General features: G+C 40.4%; 1 protein-coding gene across 3 annotated transcripts in view; it reads right to left on the bottom strand.

The window, feature by feature from the left end:
- The window catches only part of LOC306901607 (nectin-2), a 59,168-nt gene that overhangs the window by 22,958 nt on the left and 14,435 nt on the right, over positions 1 to 21,775 (bottom strand). The window contains exons 2-8 of one of the 3 annotated variants that reach the window (XM_079469496.1): positions 15,667 to 15,776; positions 15,188 to 15,440; positions 14,236 to 14,532; positions 13,686 to 13,803; positions 13,190 to 13,338; positions 7,970 to 8,078; positions 7,356 to 7,825 (exon numbers count right to left, since the gene is read on the bottom strand). In XM_079469496.1, coding sequence (XP_079325622.1) covers positions 7,621 to 7,825; positions 7,970 to 8,078; positions 13,190 to 13,338; positions 13,686 to 13,803; positions 14,236 to 14,532; positions 15,188 to 15,440; positions 15,667 to 15,776 — 1,241 coding nt within the window. In that variant the 3' untranslated portion in view covers positions 7,356 to 7,620. Of the gene's footprint in view, positions 1 to 2,455; positions 5,650 to 7,355; positions 7,826 to 7,969; positions 8,079 to 13,189; positions 13,339 to 13,685; positions 13,804 to 14,235; positions 14,533 to 15,187; positions 15,441 to 15,666; positions 15,777 to 21,775 lie in introns of those variants that run through there. The other 2 variants (XM_079469494.1, XM_079469495.1) reach the window with 2 other exon arrangements.

Raw genomic sequence — 21,775 nt, 5'->3', positions numbered from 1 at the left:
ATCGAAACAATTGATACGATCGGACAGACCACCAGAAGAACCCCCACTGGGCCTAATCTATCTATTCATCTATTCAATCCAATGTTGTAGCCTTCGGGTGCCCACGGTAGACAGGGAATACCAGACGATCCTCGCAGCCTGACAGCTCGGGGCACCGCGGGTCAATCCAATCTCCCACTGGGCGCGGGTGCATGCGCACACACGTCCAACTCACAGAATCACTACAGATGACGGAAGTGTCACATGGCTTGAGGGCCAAGTCACACCATTCAATCCTCGGCTTTCACTCGGCTCTTAATTCAGCTCTTTATTATCTTTTCGAATCAGCCCTCCCTTTGACAGGGAATAAAAATAGAGGCTTTGGCTCAGACGCGTCACTCGCTATTAACCGCATATCCGCTTATGGGGAATATGATTTTGAATAGAGTTATTTAGATGTGAGCAGCTTTAGAGGGAATAGGAATGTCTTTAGGCTGTCTGGCAGTGCATGGTCTCATAAAACGTCTTATAGTCAATATCTATGCCACACCATGACATACCATCAGTCACAGGCCAACAATGACACTGCATTTCATCTTCCTCTGACAAATAGCCTGTAAGAAATGATGTGCTCAATTAGTAACGTTAACACGTTTTTACATTACTTTAACAAATCAAAATAATTTAACCCATCTCAACTTTAGTTTACAAGTTATCTTTTGAAGAATTTTGGTAACTGAACAATGGTGGCACCCATTAAATTTTATTGTATGGACACAAAACCAACGCAAGTCAATGGGGTACCGCCGTTGTTCAGTTGCAAACATTCTTTAAAATATCGTCGGCTGTGTTCGGCAGAAGAAAGTCAAGAGGGTGAGTGAATGATGACAGAATTGTCTTTTTTGGGTGAACATTTTAACAGTGTGGTCCAAAGGCATAAAATGGCAACTGATACCCTAAAAAAGCTTTCCCACCTTAGTTGCTAGCCCTGGATATAAATAAATGTTCTGGCTCAAACTGATTTTTTTAAATGTATGTACAAGTCACAGTTTTGGTATAGACGAGATACATCTGGTGACAAGGAGGAAATGTTTGGAACGGAGTACTGCCTCACTGCTGTCACAGATACACACTTGACTTTCTCCGTCTCATCCAAACCATTCCAGTTAAATCACAAAATGAAAAGCTAGCAATTACATCAGCGATACTGACAAACACATTCATTACATTCACATTCATGTATTTGGAAGATGATTTTATCCAGAACGAACTGCAGTGCATTCCAGACCTGAATTTCTCTCATCAGTATGTGTGATCATACCCATGACCTTTGCGTTGCCAACACAAAGCTTTCAACTGAGCTACAGAAATATTCCTTTTTGTAATTGTTGGTAATGTCAGCCCATGAGGGGATTGAGCCACACTACTACTGAAATCCCACAATTTCCTGTGGGCCTACTTCAAATTCAGAGACCATCGGCTAAACTGCACACAATTTTATAATCCCACATTTGTGTTACGCTATGATTGTGTCTCAAGACAAGTGGAACGCACCATTATACGCTAACATAAGGTTATTATCATGATACATTCGACAAGTGTAGAGGACAGAGAGAGAGAGAGAGAGAGAGGATACGGCAGCTGGTGCTCACGCCAGGTTGCAACTCAGAGCAATTAGAGCAGGCAGATGGCTAAATGGCCAAGAAAAAAAGTCCAATTCCAAACGACAGTGACAAGTGTGCCAGCAGCACAGAGATTCTGACCCCATCAACAAGAAGAGGAGGAAAGAAGGACTGAATCTAGGGCACAGCTACTTTTGGAGGAAAACGGTGTTGTTGTTTTTAAGAGGAACATTTCTATCAGGGTCACATACCACTAATGCATACATACCACTGACAGGATTGTCTGCCAGCTACCTTTACTGTGACACTCTTTCGGTATCACTCCTCCCCCCGCTGTGTAGCTGCCTCACGTGTTCTTTGGGTTACAATTAACTTGTTGAGATATGAGATCTGTTGAGTTCATGAAAACAAAAATGGTTTTGAAAGCCGAGCCACTGCTTAGTAACCTAAAGGGGGAGAAACTCAAATAGCAACTCATCCACATTCCTGAGTGCAAATCAGACATGTGATTTTGGTTACAGTACAGCTTTTTGAAGGTTTTAGTTATGATAACAAAACAAACAAAGGTAAAATGAAACATTTTTGCTTTACAAAGGGCAAAGAAGTCCCAAGCTGAGTTTTATGTGCACGTGTGTGCTCTCTTGCATAGCCCATTTAGCTCCATTTCAGTCTCCGGCATTATCTGTGACAGGTGACTTATCAAGACATGCACGCGCTCGCGCTCGCGCACACACACACACACACACACACACACACACACACGGAACATTCACAAGCCAGAAAGCTAGACTAAAAAGCATTAGGGATTCACCCGAGCCCCAGAGCATTCAGCACATACCAAGATTTCTTTCAAATAACTTTTAAGACTTTAATAAGCAACCAAATAAAAAAAGACAATTTTACAAAGACAGACTCGAAATCATCTTCCGACAGCGAAAACAAAAGTCAAAAGTAACGCAAGGGGATAAAGCGTTTAGTATAGCTGTGTTTTTGTGTCCGTGAGAGTTTGACAGCACCGCTTAATTGTTTACAGCACAAACACATTACAGGCATCAATAAACCACTCGGAATAAAATAAAGCACAGATCATCCAACAAAAACATGAAAGAAAAGAGAAAAATAGCAAAATCATTTCATATAAAACGCAATTAAAACTATATATTCTTCATGCTCACAGCTGTGAAGTTACCACACAGGATGTGACATCACTGTTTTGTTTTACGTTCGTCACGTTTTGTTTATATATTTATATTATATACACAAGGGAAATGTGACGGGTGATATTAAGGCGTTTAAATGTGTGCGTGTGTACAGACCGTGGAACATCTAAACCAGAATACAAGGGACGACGACATTGAGGAGACCGTATCACTCCACACCTACAATCCCCCAGTGTCCAGTTTTTGGAAATTGATATCCATATTCTCCTATCACAGAGATGACTTTAATATTCTCAAGGCATTCATTCCTTCATTGCAATATTCCTGGTGGAGGAGCTGGAAGGTCAGCACGTTCTCTTCTTAATGAGGAGCTAAAGCGTTCTGCCTCTCGGAGCACGAATGACGACAACTTCCTCTCTACTCTCATATCTGCATCAAAGGACCGATGGCAGTCTGACCTTTAAATCAGGATGTAAACTAGGTTGCGTTGAAGGCTCGGGCTATTCAGTGTCAGTCATGCTGTCAGAGCCTGAACGGGGCTTGTTTCAGATTGACCAGCTTTTAAAGGTGAGAACAACTGGCATTGATCTGGGGAGGTCAATGAATAAGGCCGGGAAAACAACACTACAGTCCCCGGCGTGCCTTAACCTGGTCCGAAACAGCGAGGAATACTTATTGACTCAAGGACAGCTGGATTGACAAATGACTCCGAGATTGTGTGTGTCTGTGTGTGATGTCCAGTCTAAATCGCCATTTGTAAGAGATCCTGAGAGAGTGGAGAAATAAGTCACCGCTCTCGAATCGAAACTTCACACACCGACTCATCCGCACAAACTACACCTGACAGAGTGACTCGTGTAAATGTTTAAAGAGCTCAAGTGTTAACTCACAGGTAAAACTAGCAAACTCGATACTAGATTACAGATACATGTGATATGTGCTCTTATGTGATGCCGGATGTTCCCAGTCTTTGTATTTACACCACTTAGATATATAGACGTTTCTCCTTTTTAAGAAAAATAAAATGTGTACATACAGTAGTTTACAATCACCTCACGTCAGAAGGTACGCACAGTTAATTCAGTCCTGTTCGCTGGCTAAAGAGCTCCATTTTATTTCCCTGTCGCTTGGCAGTATATCTCCTTCATCTAATAGGAACGACACTAACACGAGGAAATAACAGAGTAAGAGACGCATAACTGCGGTGTTAGAGGAGAGGTACATATTTAGCTGTGTGACCATGGTAACCACCCTGGACATAAAGTACTAAATATAGATTTGTGTGTATTCAATATAACTTTGTTTAGTCATAACACATTACATTATATTGAGTTGGACGTCTTTACGAGCCATTCTCCGTTGACATTTTACACTTTACTGCGGCTAATAATGTGACCCTGATTTTCATTCTTAACAGTGACGTGCTACATTCTTTTAATGATTCATTGCTGCAGGGCTAATCTAACATGTACATGTGCAGGAAAAACCTTTGACCCCGCCTGACACGTTGCTTTGATCGTTTTTACCGACAAAAACAAACAGTGGGTGAGAACGATCACATTATTTATTAACTTTGATGTGACGGGATTTGATTAGCCCCGAAACCAAATGATTCACTGGTGAGTCATGTCCCGTGATTCCGTTATTGAGCGGCGCGTAATGAGCGACTGAGAGTGAACCGAACGCTTTATCTTAAGACGGATGACTGTTTGAGGGTGATTTACAAGAAACAAGGTCAGAGAGGTGTGCTAGTCAAATATTAGACCGAAACAATAGCAGTATGATTGATTTAGGAATGTGTAACACACCAGAACAGTCTGCGTAGCATCTTTATCTCATTTAAAATCTGAACAAATATACAGGGACACTTTTCATAGAATGAGAGAGAGTCGGTAAGGCCGAGAGAGTGTGCTTTAACTCACACTGAGTGAGTCAAGATTTAAGTAATGAAAAAAAAATTAAAACAACTTAAAAATACGTTTACACAACCAACAGCACAGTGAATTTAAATACAACTTCATTTGTGTGCATGTCATATATATTACGCAGTGTCAACATTTGACGTTTCGTATTACTCAAAGCATGTGTCACCATGACAACCAGAGCAATAGTTAGGAGGTGGAAGCCTGAAAGTTTTTTCCGTCACCCAATCCTTCATCGATTTAATCTGTGCTATATCCTGCTTATTAATTCATCCATTCATTCATTCATCAATCATACATTAATCCTTTCTCTCACAGTATTTGTTTTTACAATAAAATGACTATTCTGCAAGAAGAAGAAATGCCATCCTTTCCGGAAAATGTCCACTGTTGTTTCCATCTCCTCTAACCTCCCCTCTCTGTCCTCTTACACATAGACGGCAGTCCGAGAGATCACAGATCCGTCATTCTGGGACTCCATATCATCATCCAGATCATCGTGTGGGCGGAGCTGGAGGATGGGCCCGCCTCCACCGAAATGGTCATATCTCTCGTCCTCCTCTTCAAGTTCGTCGAACTTCTTTCTTTCTACCTCGTCCATCTCTCGGCTAAGCAGGATGTCCTCTGCCGTATGAGTATGCGTGGTCTCGAGAAGAGCCACGCCCCCTGGATGCATGCCCTGGTTGGCTGTTTTCTCGTTAAGCCCCACCTCTCCACGGTAAATGGGCGTGTTGTTGTTGCCATTGTTCCCGGTGCCGTTTTTGCTGGATTTGGCAGAGCCAAAGAGGCGCGAAAAGGAGTCGTATGGAGCGCCGGCGGGTTTGCCGGTGCCACGGTAACCATGCTGTTGGCGACGGTTATGGGTTACCAGGAAGAAGACGAGACCGGCTATCAGTAAGAGGGCCAGAATACACGCGAAGATCACACCTGCGATCACGCCCGCGTTTGATGTGGGAGGCGATTGCTCTGGAGACAGGAAGAAGAGAAAGAGAGAAGAGAAAATAGAAAAAGAAAAGAATTAGACAAGCATCATGGAAGGGAATAGTTCACCCCAAAACTTTCCCAAATTTTTTTTTTGCCATGATTTATTCAAACTCAAGTGGTTCTCTGTGAATAATTTTAAGGCTGTGGGTGGATGGGCTTTTTGACACTACATTGCAAAAATAAGCATCTTAACAAATAGTTAATGGGGATTAAATTCCTTTATTGTTCATGACAGTCATGATTTTCTTTCTTCTCCAGAACAAGATATTTTGAAGAACACAATATTTCTCAAAATATCTTCTCAAGAAGAAAAAGTCATATACAGGTTTTGAACAACATGATGATGAACAAATTGTGAAAAATTGTTTGCCGTGAACTGTCCCTTTATTTATATAGTTAATGAAATAAATTTCTACCTGTTCCACAAACTAAATTACCACAATTTAGAATATAGCACACAAGTCACATGCACCGTTGTTATGATACTTAGGGCATTATAAATGAGCATTTACTTTACCTGTATGAAAAACAGTTACCATAAACAATGTTTACATTTGTGTTTTAAAATAATAATAAAATAACACCTTAAAGGAGTAAATTTTGGGGTGAACTACTCAGAAGGAAGGAAATATGTGGCCGGTTGCATGAAACCTTCGAGTTAATAAAACCCTTAGCTACTGTATATGTATAAGGAATCCCTTAGGGAAACAGGGGTTGCAAAAAAACTGCTCCCTTAAGTATTAAACGCGAGATTGCATGGTTAACTAAAGAGGAGAAAATATCCTTCCACATTTTTAAAGATCAAAATATTGCTTTAAATATGAGTGATGCACAATTATTAGGAGAATATCGGTTTGACCCTCACCCAATCTTTCACCTAACCGAGATAGTTAAGCCTGACATTAAGCAGCAAACCCTGCGGTTTTATGAACTTCCAGCAATTCTTCCGGTTTTAATTGTTCCGAAGTTTTTTGCGTACCGTACTTTTCACTCGATAATTGCCCACTTCTTCAAAGTACACAAATCCACAGTCTGCCGAGCTGCTCATCGGGTGACCTTAGCTGTGTCGCATACTTGACAAATACAGAACATTTCCTTCCAGAGATGAAGAGGATGTAATAACAGAGCACATTTTTGCAATTGCTGGATTCCCACACTACGGCTTCTGGGGGACAGAGGTTTTCTGTGTTGTGCATGGCTGATGACATGCTTTAGGAATCCAGCAGGAGTAAGACACATTTTAAAAGATTAGACCAGTGGATTATAACGTGGTGCCCGTGGGCACCTGGTAGCCCGCATGAACTCTGTAAGGTGCACGCTAAACACAGGGCACACCAATATTGCTCAAGACAGCTGACAAATGTGTGACTATACCGATCAGCCAAGTGCTACATCGTCATGAAAGGTTATTATTAGCAAGTGTTATAAGTTTTAATATCTGAAAGAATATATAATAAGGCATCACATGTTAAAAGTTTGATGCATGTTACCAACAAGTAGCCCTCTAGAGGATTTTAGATATTTTGGTAGCCCTCGCTTACAAAAAGGTTGGAGACCCCTGGATTAGACCATTTAAGTTTCGGAAATGTGGTATCTATCATCTTTGCTTTTTCATATTGTAGTAGCTGTAAAACACTGCTCTAACAAAAAATAGATTAGGTTGATTGGCCAACTCAAAAGAAGATTTCACTTCCTATAGTGGGCCAAAATATGTTTCGCAATAATCTGGCCAACATATTTATTATTATAAGTAGATGTCGATACGTACAAATAAAACATATATGTATAATTAAAATTAAAATATGAATTAAATTATTTTTATTTATGCATTGGAAAAAAAATAAGAAAATGTTAAGGAAGACATAAGGAAATCTTTACAATAAGCAAATCACATTGGACCATTGCATATAGTAAATACAAGTCCTAACTAAATATTTGAAAAAAGACTTGAGTCTACTCTTCACTTTCTGGAAGCATTATTCCCATCCGAGACAGTGTGTTAATTTTGTGTTGCAGTATTATGTTCTGAAATTTCAAGTTTTCCTTTTCCATTTCTAACTTGGAAATCTCCAGCTCTGTTTTCCTTTTTTGCAGCAAAAGAATGTCTTGCTGAAGTTCAGCAAGGCCTGTTTCTGATCCTCTGTACTCAGTTGAATATCTGGAAACATAATATTTAGTGAACTTAATATTAATAATGTAATTGACTGTAGTATTACTACGATGAATAGACAGTTGTTATTGCTGAGTGTTGCTAATATTGCATTTTGCAAAAATGCAAGCTAAAATAATGACTTCAATTTACCTGCTTCCAGAGCTGCTATGAGGATTGCCAGACAGAATTGGAGGGTCCTTCCCTAATTTATCTTGGACCAACATGTCGGTCTCAGACAGGTCTTGCGGCAGTGACCCTCCTAATTAAAAATATTTGTGAAGTTGTATCAAACAAGGCGCGCTACTTTTTTTTTATACATTATATCCTGTCACGTGAACTGAGCTTGGATGTAAAGCGGTATTTCTCCATTACTGTTCTCCTGATAGCGAGATGTCTATTATTTTTTTTCTGTTATTTTTTGCATATAATAATAGCTTTCTCTTTGTCAGTCCAGTTTTTTGTAGTTAGTTTTTTAGTTTTTCTAGTGTTGATATTCTCCATATTATAAATATGATTGTTAATATTGTCCATTGGTGGATAGTAATGTTTTGTTCACTCTAAGAGATTTCGTACCTATAGCAAACACTTCTATCCATTAACGCGTTTTGATGGAGAATACTGCAAAATAATACAAATACTAGCATGTAGGTAAAGGTGACGGTTAACATGTCTTTTGCTACGCTCTTAAGAAATACCATCCCTGAGGGATTTGCTTCCCTATAACATAAGGGTTTTCGTGCAACCGGGTCATGATTTTCAATTCCTTATACTCTATTGAGGTGACGTGTGTGAGTGCAAACACATTGTGTGTTTACACTAAAGCATACAGGATGATGTGGGAGGGTGATATTTATGTCCAACTCCTTAAGGGGTCTGTTTTACGTAAGGCTAGTTTGCAACGTTCACACACACACAATAAAACGCAGCAGCAACATGCAGCACACAGATGAAAGACGATGATGGACAAATGGATGGCTGGCTGATGGACAGACAGACAGACAAGCGAGAGGAGCATGCGATTGACAGGGTTAGACAGCAGACAGACGTATTGGCCTTGAAGCTACAAAAAAACACAACAGCACACAGCTTTTCCTCCACGGTCCGATGAGTGTGAGTGTGTGTGTAAAAGATTAAATGAGGGTGAAGACGTGACCAGCACTGCAGAAGGAGCAGGGCACGTGATAACACACACATGCAAAACATACAACCAAATGCCACCCCTCACCGTCCAAAAGCTAATCAAACTCTTTAATTATTCATAAACCATCATCAGAATTTTTCTTGGACGTCTCACACAGATAACACGCATATCGTGAGACAGGATATGATCATGTCTCACCGCCTGAGCAACCCACTGCGAGGCACTTCTCATACACACACATACACCTCCACCTCCCACTCGCTCCGTTCTTCTGATCTTACAGCCTGCTCCAGTCCTCTGAATTATATATGACAGTGTGATCATATAGTAGTCACACGTCCATGATATCACTACTGTAAAACTGTATGCACACCAATTGATGTACGATATCTTTTATAAACTGCAGCACATTTAGAGCAGAATTCTCCAATGAGGTATGAAGTAGATTTCACATTAGCTCTTCCATGCAAGATTCATTCAGAATGGTTTGGTAAACTAGAACTTGAAATTACTTTTTTCTTTTTAAAATAACACAGCTTCTGAGGGCTTAGAAAATAGGACATGAAACAAATTTACTAAGTGTTTTGGAGTCATTTCCCTAAGCTCAAAAGCTTTTTATTAAAAGAAAAAAATATTCAAAATCCTTCATATGTGTCATGAAGGTTTGGAATAAAATGGTGATGACTTTATAATGTTAGAAATTATGTTATTGGGTGAGCAATTCCTTTTATAAAAGCACATATTAGCACTCTGAAAGAGTCTTAGTAAAAAAAGTCTTCTTCTCAGAACATTTAAGGGATAGTTCACTCAAAAGAGATTTTTTTTCATAATCATTTACTCGCCCTCATTCCATTTAAATCTGTATGACTTTCTTTCTTCTGCATAACACAAAATAAAATATTTTGAAGAATGTTAGTAACCAAACAACACTGGCCCCCATTGACTTCTATTGCATGGACACAAAACCACTGAGACATTTGTCTTACATCTTCTTTTGTGTTCCACAGAAAGTCATTTAGAGGATTTGAACAACATGATGGTATATAAATGATGGATTTCCATTTGTGGATGAACTATACCTTTAAAATGAAAAGGAAAGACAGAAATCTCAATGCTTCACATCCTTTGTTTTTCGCAACTGTAAATGAATGAGAGAAGGAGAGAGAGAGGTGGGGTTTCAATCTGGGTTAGCCATGCTTGCCTGCTAGCAACGTGTGTTGAGGAGTGATTTGGATCCGTGGTTGGGTTCTATCTTGGCTCTTGCTGAGGTTCTTGCCCACGAGCAGTGTTGGAGTTCAAAAATCAAAAACACGCTTGGAGGTATAAGTGTCCCGCTCTCTCGCTTCCAGGAGAAACACAGAGACAAGATCTGTGCGGGCCAATCTTAGTCACCATGGAGATGGTTGCCAGGGGGGCAAAGACAGTCATGCGACTGAGAAGGTAGTGGCCATTTCATGGCTGTCAAGGCGGGTACACTTAAACGCTGCCACTTCACGGCTAACCCACACTTCACCGAACATCTCTCTCCACAGCTACCGCCACACTGCAAGACAACTAAACAAATCCGCCAAGCGCGTTTTCAGCATTTGTCTGGCACAAATGTATGGCATGGTGCAGCTTTGCATTATGGGGCTGAGTAGCATGTTTTCTTCTCTCTGACAGAGGAGAGGAGGATAAGAGACTAGCAGCTGAAACAGCAGGGAATTACTTATCTCCAAGGAGGGCTTTTCAGGAGGAGATGGATGGAAACGGGAGGTTGGGGGTGTAACAGGTTTGGGACAAAATTAACACTCACCAAATAAGTGTGCAAATAAAACATAATTATGCCGGTACACATTAAGCCAACAAAACGACTGACCCACGTGTTTTCGCACAAATAACAAATGCAATTACTTATGCAAAAAATGATAATAATAAGAATTAATTTGTCATAAAGACATCAATATTAATAAAACAGTAATAATTTTTTTCCTTTTGGAATGAAAGGTACGGGATCGACTGGCTCAGCCGAACAAAGGATGATGAAAATGATGCGAACGGATGAGGAGAGGAAATTGAGAGGATGCACGTGTTATGGGGCAGATGAGGGAGAGCCGCAGGTTCCCGGGGAGGGTTTAAATACCACCACCCTCTTCACATGCTTCTCTCTCCTCCTGCCTGTTTTCCCTCCACTCAAAAATTTAATGGACCAAACGTCAACGGAGAGAAACCAAGACATCAGTTTAATGTTTAGTACAAAGAATTTGAACTGCCTTTTAGCAACACTGATGTGCAAGACATGTAGTGTAAATGCTTGCGAGAGAGAGACGAATTTGTGAGAAAGCACCATTTTTCCCTTACTGCAGAGTTCAGTGCCTCTAGAGCAGGGGTATTCAATTAAAGTTCCAAGAGGGCCGGTCTTCATATTTTCTTCCAAAAGGAGGTCCGGATAATGTCAGATCCTTTTTGTATCTAATATAATATTTGTATTTAGAATATTTGTAAACAAAACAAAACTACTGGCAACATGCAAACAGCAAATGTAATGTAACAATTAAAATGCTATATAACAATTAAAATCATAAACTAAAAACAAAGTTACATACTACATTAGCCTTTCCATGACATTTTCACTTTCAGCCCAGAACTACTTCTATCTTTAAATAATTCCCAATTAAAACGTTGTTCATTTCAAAATGTGAACCTGCTTGTGAAAAAACAGCAAATGTCCTTAATAAAATCATCATACAGAATAATCTGTGAAAATATAACAATATCTTCAATATTTTACTGAATAATACCAAAATCTTAGTTAAATGAATGCTTGAAATTAATCTTTGATGCTTGTTGTCTAATAATATATTTGATTATGAGACTTTAGCCTGGGTTTCACAGGGATACAAATGTTTACATGCTGACCAATAAAGCTACTGCTAAATGTAGATAAAACGTTATGGTTAATAAAATATCGCAAATCTGGTTGAAAGGTGCGAGACATATAGCAAATAGTAAACAGCTAGACTGATGGATTCAAATGCTTTAATATCCGCTGCATTTTGTTTACTGTTGGGTGTCCATTTACTTGCTCTGCATGTCTGCACTAATGTTGTTAAAATAAGCACGTGTCTGCTGCTCTTGATGCGGCACATTTTTGGCAGGAGAGAAGCAGCGCGCACGGAGCGGAAAGCGTTAAAATGACTCGCGTTTGGCACTAAATAAAGATATTCGAGGATATAGTGACAAAAGATCAGTTACATAAATGATCCTGTCTGATGTGATTCTCCGTTGTGAAGACGCGTTTATCAACTAAACAGCCAAAATAGTCAAAAGTTTTAAATGGTTTATTAGGCTGTGTCTCGCGGTTCGGATGGAACAAACTGGACCGCAGTCTGCCTATTGAGAATGAATGTGTATATTTTATTCCAACAGCGTGTCACAGGACATCAACATGGGCTAGAAAAAGCCCAAAAGAGGAAAAACACATCGCACACGTGCTGGCTCGAAGGACTGAATTCAACATCTGAAAGATATCCAGGGTCAGAAATTTTCTTCAGAGGTCAGAAACCCTATACAACAGCATTTCTAATCTCACAGATCAGCTTACTGACAGACAAAAATATTTATTTTGTCAACGATAAATTAAACTTTCCTTAGATGGAAAAGACCATAATGGCGAATCACACGGCGTGTTGATGAAAACACAACAAGAAAAATGACCACTTCCAGATATTATCAACACTGTAAAAAAATTTTTAAAAGACAGATTGACTTAAATGAGACAATTATAACAATTTGCAGGCGTAATATTACAACCAACATTTGCACAATGAAGCTAATTCATAGTAGTAATTACTAAGTAATTTGCCGGCCAGACAAAAACTATGACTAAAACTAAAGCGTCATTTATTAACACCACCCAAATCCAACCCCACCGAAACAGTCACACCTACAAGCACTTCTCTCTTCAGAAAGTTTTTTTTATTGAAAACAAGCTTTTGATTTGAGTTGAACTATAAAAACGCCACAGAAACACGATGAGGCCAAGACAAGACATTGCATGCATAGAGAGGAGTGATCAAGAAAACGTGAAAACGGCACAGAGAAAAGTGTGAACAAACTGCCTTATGTCAGAAGCCTAAAAATCTAACAGCTAATTTTCTCGGTCGGGGCCCTGTGTCACCACCTCACACTCGAGACGGTGAGAGTGTGTGTGCTGAATAACCACTGAAGACTGGTGCAGACAGACTCACCCCTCACGAACACTGTGACTTGATCTTTGCTGGATCCCAGTCTGTTGCTGACCTCACAGATGAAGGTTGTGTTGATGCTGTCGTCCACATTCTGCACGGCAAGACGATTGTTCTGCACCTGTACAGTTTCAGGCATCAGGCCGGACAAACTGAGGAATGACAACACCACCACAATATTAATATAAAATTAACATAGAAATTAAAATTCTGCTCGTGAAAATGTTGACTTCTGGTCTCTGTGTTTGGTTATCGCCCATAAAACATGCATTGCTAGACATTTCAGACAATAGCGGGGAAGTGTCGTCTCACATAAGAGGGAACATTTTGTCAATGTATAGGACAGAGTTAAAAAGAAAACTTTAAATAACAAATTTGGTTCCCCTAAAAAAAGCAAAACCAGCCAATCAGGACAAAGCATTTGTTCAATACAAATCTGCAGAGAATGTACTTGGGTGCTATGCGTGGACGTAGACTGAATCAGAAAGGAAATACTCGCCTTCTCCAGGTGACTGTGGTGGGGAGAGGATTTCCATCAGCTTGACAAGTCAAAAACGCACTTGTCCGACCCTTGTACCAGTTGTTATCGTACCCCACTATCTGCACCCGTGGAGGATCTGATAGAGAGAGCGGAGAGAGAGCAGCGGAAAATAGTTAAAAAAGTGAATTGAACATTTCTGCCAAAGCTGAACGTTAACAAGCTTTCATAAATGTGTTTTGCCTTCAGGCACTAACGTCTTGGACAAATCAAACAGAAAAATGGTCTTTAATTCGACTCCATGATCTTCGACAACCTCATTGACCTTTAGCTAGTGTTTCTGGTCCAACCAGCACTATGATGCCTTAGGGCAATTTGCTTGATGACCGTTACTAAATCTTTGGCATGTTCTGTAGACACATTAACAAAATAGACCCATTTAAACGTGACTCATTACAATGCAGTTACTCTGGTATCGCAACAGAACTGGGGTCAGCAAATCAAATAATAATTGAGCAGTTGGATAAGCAGCCACTGGTGTGTTTAATGGTCTGGATAAAATCAATCTTACACTCAACGACGAGTTTCATAGGGAACCTCTCCGGTTGGGCCATGGTGCGGTGCGACACCACGCAGGTAATGTCTTTGCCATTATCCGTGGGCTGCGGAGCCAGCATGTACTCGCTCTGGACGGTGACAGTGTTGTCCGAATTGTTCGTCTCCGGAGGCGCCGTTGCATTTCCGTTGAGCGTTGTGGACCAAGATATGGTCGCTGCCGGACGGCCATTTAATGATTCACAGCGTGCTACGACAACAGGGGTGTTGCCTGCGGTAACCGTGACAGTACTAGCCGTGTTGCGCGGTTTAGCTGTGGGGGAAAGAGAGAGTTTGACCTTTATTTCATGGTTTTACTGTGAAAAGTAAAAAAAGTAGAGGAAGAGGAAACGGATGAGATCACAGCTTTGCTTGTCCTGCCACACGCTAGCACAGCGCTCACATTGTGCTCACGTTTTGCTCGGAGAGAGACATCAAAGGGAGAGAAAGGAGAAAAGCGGTGGAGATGGTAAGCGACAGGGGAGCGACGGCCCCTCGGCATGATAAGCAGGAAGATCAATAGCGGAGAGGGGAGGAGGGGGTGAGCCAACGAGAGCCCGGCCAAGGTTACTGCCACATTTCACACACATTAACAGCAGCACAATTGATCTGACAATACCATTTATAAATCCCCTTTAAGCCAACGGACAAAGACGCGTACATGCGTGCATGGATTTGCTCAAGACACCCTTTCAAGATAGGCTGGAAGTAAACTTTTTGAACAATCATAACATCAATCATTTTCTCTCCAGTTGATTCATTGGTTGAAAAAGCCAAACATTTCAACTACATTTAAATGTCTTAACCCAATGTTATACAATAAGCCATGTGCAAACTAAACACAATTAGACATACGAATATATGAATGCATGATATATCGTCACAAATGCAATTCTGTTATGCTAATGTTTCTGTTCTCACACACTCACCCAGCATGAACAGCGACGAGACACCCTGTTCATTGCCAGAAGGATAGGTAGCATATTCGCAGATGTATCGTCCCTCGTCTGTCATCTTCACATCTTTGATTTCAATGGACGGGTTTTCCAGTGTGGGCGGGTCCTGTATAAAAGTGACACGTCCCGACACTGGGGACTGGGATGGGTAGTTTACCCCAAAGCTTGGATGGAAAACGGCAATGTTGGTTCGCTCTCCGGTACTTGGTTCGAGGATCCATGACACCTGCATTCCAAAGGAAACACAAAGCGAAGGCTTTAGTGCATTAAACATTTAGCCTAGTGGTGGAAGAAAGGAAAATATTTCAGAAATGTTATAACCAACAGAATTTTACATTTAAACTTGCTAAGCATCCCTAAAACATCTAGGATGTTTTATATAATTCTACCAGAAGACAAACACTACTGTTGGCTTTGTATACTGGCAGGAAGCATGAAAGTTCATTTCAGACCTGGGTGAGCTGGGTCCCGCCCGGGTTTGGGAACTGGCACCGCAGTGTCACCGTCTGACCAGGATATGACACGACTTCTGGCTCCACCCTCACCCGCTGAGCGAGTGACCCTGGAGAGAGAACGAGAAAAGGTCATGAGAACAGGAAACAACCTTCACTTCTGTCCGGCTACATTCAGGTGACCCTCGACCACCTTGCCACACGTGCGAGAGAGAAAATAAGCACACGCCAGTGCAGAGATGCTGAAATGAGAAATGATGAATGAGGTTACAACCAAACAGCAAGTAGGCCAATGTTTCTGATCTCACCCAGGGTGTGTAAGAGAGCGCCAGTCTAAATGCGAATACGTGTGCAAGCGTGTGTGAAAGTATCTATGAAAAAAATATCCGGCTCCGTCTCTGCCCCGAGCATTCATCATCTAACACAGCCCTGACAGAACGCATTCAGTGCGAACGCGGGTGTGTGCGTATGTCAGCGAGGTTGTAAGTGGTAAAGAAAATACAACAACATACACAGTTAAGTGCCATGGGAGTACTGTACTGTATATGCTGCTGACCAGCAAGTTAGAATACGTCTCACAAAACTTCCCTTTCTTATCTTTTATATGTTTTTTCCCTTTATATAACATGGTAAGGGTAAAAACTGAGTTTTTGTGTGTGGGTCTGAAGTCATTTTTCTATGGCCATTCTAAAGTCATCCTAAAACTAACATTAAAGTTCCAGAAAACTATGACATCATATTGAAACTCCTTGGAAAACCCCTTGTGGGTCTAAAACCAGTCAGACCAGTTACTCTGCTGAACAGCTGAATAGGCAGAAACTCAAACACTAGCAAAAGTAAGGTTGTGATGGCAAATGATGAAGGAAGAGAAAGAATGTGTTTTAAGGGACCTCTGACCATGATCGCATGTCTCTTCTTCCCCATGTGTGTGTAGGTCCACACTTAGCACCGCTGAACCCTGTTATTGAAAATATCCCCCCTGCCTTCTCTCACTAGAGGAAAGAGTGTGGACATGTGGACATGTCATTACCCTGATGTGCAGAAGCCAGTCAGCAGTCAATCACTAAACACACGCACACACTTCACCTTAACATACAGCATCCTTGTGTGTAAATAGAAAGCCGTGTGGGTGGATTTGGAATAATAAACTATAAAAAGATCAGGAGGGATGCTGGTGGCATAAATCAGCATTGTAAACACTGAAGGTGAAAGAGTAAGACTCACTGAAGCTATAGCTACCGTCACACAGTTTGAGATTGACAGCCCTTTCTCAAGCTCACGATATCAGTAATGACTGTGACTGCAGTAATATGACTGCATAATAATGTGTAAAATGATGATAACAGTTATTTTGCTTAAACTTAAAATGATTAATAATTTAGATTACACCTAGTTTTCATTTGACTTTAGCATATTTATTACACGTTACAGCCATGTTGTAATGTGCCACTCTTAAACTTCTACGATCCCGTATTCATTTGTACACTCTTGTGCTTGCTAGTAACATGTTAATCGTGAAGATTACTTTTAATTAATTGTGGGAGATGAAATGAGTTATCACGATTAAAATATGATTATTAATGCAATTACGCTGTGGACAATAATGATGAAACGTAAATATAAATATCAATATTCACAAGGAAGATTTTTCTTTCTCCTCCATCTGTACTCTTAACTCGCTCTTAACAGATAATATCACCTTTTTTCACCTTGCTTCGTATCTTGGGAAAATCTGAAAGATCTAAAAATGCTTTTCATTGCCTTTGCAAATGTCAACCGTACCATGATTCTTTTTTTACCCTAGGTTTTAACTATACTGGTAGCACAGATGTCACCATTTGCGGTCTCAAAGTTGAATTTTTTGTGCATGATTTTCCATAGTCTGGTCAAATGCCATTTTAAGGATTGTCAACTCCATAACGGTCTATATTTCACATGAATGGTCACATAAAAATAAAGTAACTATTTTATGTTCTATGAAGAGGCATCCCTTCTCCATTTGTTACGTATGATTGCTTCAGGTTTGTGCATTTTAATTCAAAGAAATCCTAGAAAATATGTTGTCACACCAATAACGCATGTTTATCATCACACACACAGAGTACACCTCCATCTCACGGATGCTGTGGCCTCCCATCCCCTCATCCTGGAGAAAACTGCACAGTCCACTGCAGAGTGACGGACGAGTACCCAGAATGAGAGTCTGGACGGCAGACAGCACGCTGTGACTACCAATTGTGTGCGAATGTGTGTGCGCCAGCGAGCAGACCTTGATTTCGGCATGCAAGGACAGATGACAGAGCATACAGGTTTTCTGTTTGCGCGCACACACCCGCAGCGCTCATTACCACACGCACGCTGAAGATCTGAGCATATGCGTGGCAAGCAGGAAAATTTAGATGTCCAGTGGGTGAATGAGAATCATTCATGACACAGCTGATGCGAGCAGCGAGAGAGTGAACAAGGGACAGAGAGAGAGAGAGAGATAGGAACATAAGGATGCTTAGATATGAACAGCTGGGGGGGTCTATGGGGAGTGTGCGAACAATCAACATGTTTATTTATGTCCATATGCAGATGTCTTAAAGTGAACAAGTTAGGGCCTTTTTGCCACTTTTTTGACCGAGATGTTAAAAAAATTTTAGGTAGGCAATAGTTGATTTCTACACTTCTTAACTTTGGCGAATCGTTTCTCTCATGTATCACTGGAAATGGTCTCATTGAAAATTAAAAACTTCTGGTTATCCTCTCAGCTCTCATGCTTCTATAATCACACATACAGGACATTTTGGCAGTTGTCACGCAACCACGGTACCTCTTACCACACACATGCCCAATTATGAGCTAATGAAGCCTGGGAGAGAGAATGAGGGCCATGTGTAGCTCGAAATGAAGCACAAACCATTTGTCATTTGCCTGTTTATACGACCACATGCAGAAACGTACTCGCTCACATTTAAAATAACACACGACCAAGACTAAGAATTCCATCCTACAGGCTAAATTATTCATCTTCCACTTATGACAAAGAGAGAGAGATTGGCGAGAAGAAAAACGACAAGATCCTTTTTGCAAGAACTGCAAGATAAGCATGTACACAAATAGTGTTTCCTTCATTTTGATGAGAAGTGTGAAAGTTTATACATATGTATGACTGCAGCTGCTTGACAATCATACAGTAAGCACATCTCAAACGTCATTGGCCAGGGACAAGAATGTCCACAGGGTGACCAGACACACCGAGATAAAGAGTTGAATGATTTCTGTTTGTTTGTGTGCTCAAACCCTTAAGATTAGAGCCAACGAAAACCATACACACTTTACAAACAGACTGCCATAAACCTTTCAACACACACAAACCCTCTGGAGATAATCTGAGAGCACTCCAAGATCACAGGTTTTGCTGTCCATATAGGGGAAGCAATGTTTGCAAATGTTGCCGCAAGAACATCAAAACCTTCCCATTGAGATAAAAAACTTAGATCTTCATGATCACACAGATATTACTATGAAGAATCACTGACACAAATATGGATACAGTATATCAATGTGGTACTCATAAAATGCATTTGATGTGACCCGATTAAACAATGTGTTAAACCACAAAGTCACAAGTTTTGCATCAACATCACAAACAAAGAACTTCCTTTAATCAGACATCATGTAAGGGATACGTACAGTATCATGTGGCTGCCTCACAAACAATATAAAACTAATCCGATAATTAAACACTTCTGGTTTCTCTTTACTTCTCTTCCTCCAGCACAAAAACACATGCATCTGTGTATTGCGTGTAACTGGATTACTGTATTTTCCAGGAGGAACCGGTTCAGATAGACACTTGTGGGTAAAGTAAAGAGATAGCAAAGTCTCCAGCAATAAGAGACCGCAGCCAATCACATTACACCAGACTTCAACTGGGTGAAATACAACTTCACCGCAGTCTTGTATAATTCCAAACAACACCCTGGAGATCTGATCTGAGACCACCTGCGAAACATTTAAGGGCCGTTAACAGTAAGATTCAATTCAATTTATATAGCGCTTTTCATAATGTGCATTGTAGCAGCTTCACAGGACAAAAGAAAAACTGAAAAACACAAAAAAGGTAAAACACAGTGTAGTACATGGTTTTTATAAAAGAAGTTAAATTATTCTACTAAATAGTATCTTATAAATGCGAAATTGGATATAAATGCAGAAAGAATTATACCTATAAACGTAACTATAACACAGGGGTGATAATCTTATCTTTATTTCAACCCTGTTTCACGAGGGCTGGGACGATACATCGTGGAATTCTTATGCTCAGTTTCCTCAATGAATTGCGATTAAAAGCCGCAACATCCGAAAGCCAGAGGGTGATTTCGCACAGAAACTCCCAATATGGGACACGTAAGAACAACGATTCCTAAATCTCAGTATACCAAATACACTAGGCGAGAAATACCCGGATGGTCTACTTCTTCCACCAGGATTTGTGAGTGTGGATCGGATGGACACTTATCTATTCCATGATACCATGGGAGCTGAGCAACGGTCATATTTCAAAAGAAAATCCAAAAAATATAGCAGGAAAACTTTAAGACGGATCTCCATTTTTAATGCAAGTGCCAATAAATGAAGTTCTCATGACTATATTATGTTTTTAACAACGCTCGTGTACAGACTGTTAATACGTCATAGCTCAAAGAGCATGATCATAATGGCAGACACAGTATGTACGAAATGTATTTATACTACTCCCACTCATGAGGTACTTATTCAAATTCAGTACGCACTGTCCAGTATGCGATTTCGGACGCAGCGACACAGTTCCAGGAAATGCCGTTGGTCATATTCTATTGCTGTTCTTCAAACCGTTGTAGGTATTATCCTGATAATAAAGTGTATTTATAAGGATGATGTTTGACAAGTGTTGCTTCTTCAAATGCACGTTATAAACTATGAATACTAATAAAAAATGAATACTAGGCACATGAAATCTGCAGTCACGTTATTAGAGGACAGAATTGAAATGCTTGACATACATAAAGGTTAAAAATCCTTCACCCTGTGTGTTCATTCATTAGAAATCTTTACGCTTATTTAATTATCTCTACGCTAACAATGAGAATGTAGGACCCTCAGCTCCATTTACCACTGAACTCATTTGGTAGAATCTTCATTTTACCACAAAATCAGTGCTAGAAATACACGAAAAGTCTATCTGTGGTTCAGTACTGAGCATTCGCATCACGCTTTCTGAACGTACATTCATTACAGCTTCAGTAAACACACTGAGAGTCAGTAAACAATCTGATCAAAAGAGCTAAATGGTCCCTGTTAGCACAGCACACAGACATAAAACAGCTTGTCTGAGGAAACTGAGGGGGCACGGAGGGTGTGAGTGTGACAGACAATACTGATGTACTGGTCTGCATCACACTCCATGCAGTGTTGGGGGTTAACTGACCAAAAGCAGTGGCTGTAACTAATTAAAATGTAAGTAGCATGACATAAAGCCTTTTCCAAAATAGCGCAGAAGATGATACAACATATTGTGACCCAGATATTGTATAGCCAGCGCGGTAGCGCCCCAGTAATTCACACCACTTCAATTGTGTGTGTTGGGTAGGAAAAAGCTCATTGTCACAAATCATCATCATGATCACAGATCCCGTTCATTCACACATCTGCGAATATTTCCTGTCTCAGAAAGTGGTGAACACACACATACATACACAACAAGCAGTTGTTGAGCTCAGATCTGTACTGTACCATTGGGTGAACCAACTTAAATGATTGCATGTTTCAAAAATGCCGATGATGTTTTTCTTAAAAATGTTGTGTCAGAGAAAATTGTTCTGTGGAAAATTCTATCTGAACTATGGTGTGTCATGTCTAAACCACCAAAGTTAGAGAAAATCAATCGGGAGATAACACACACACAGATGATCTAACACCCCCCATTAATTAAACTAGCTTCATATTATTACACAGACAGACAGATAGACAGACAGACAGACAGAGAGAGAGAGAGAGAGAGACAGAGAGACAGAGAGAGAGAATATGAATAGATGCATCAGTGATCTTGCCTTCTGGGCGAATCGAACAGAGGCACACTATA

The sequence above is a fragment of the Barbatula barbatula genome (assembly GCF_947034865.1).
Source record: "Barbatula barbatula genome assembly, chromosome: 12".
Lineage (NCBI taxonomy): Eukaryota > Metazoa > Chordata > Actinopteri > Cypriniformes > Nemacheilidae > Barbatula > Barbatula barbatula.
This window is presented reverse-complemented; position numbering and strand designations above follow the sequence as displayed.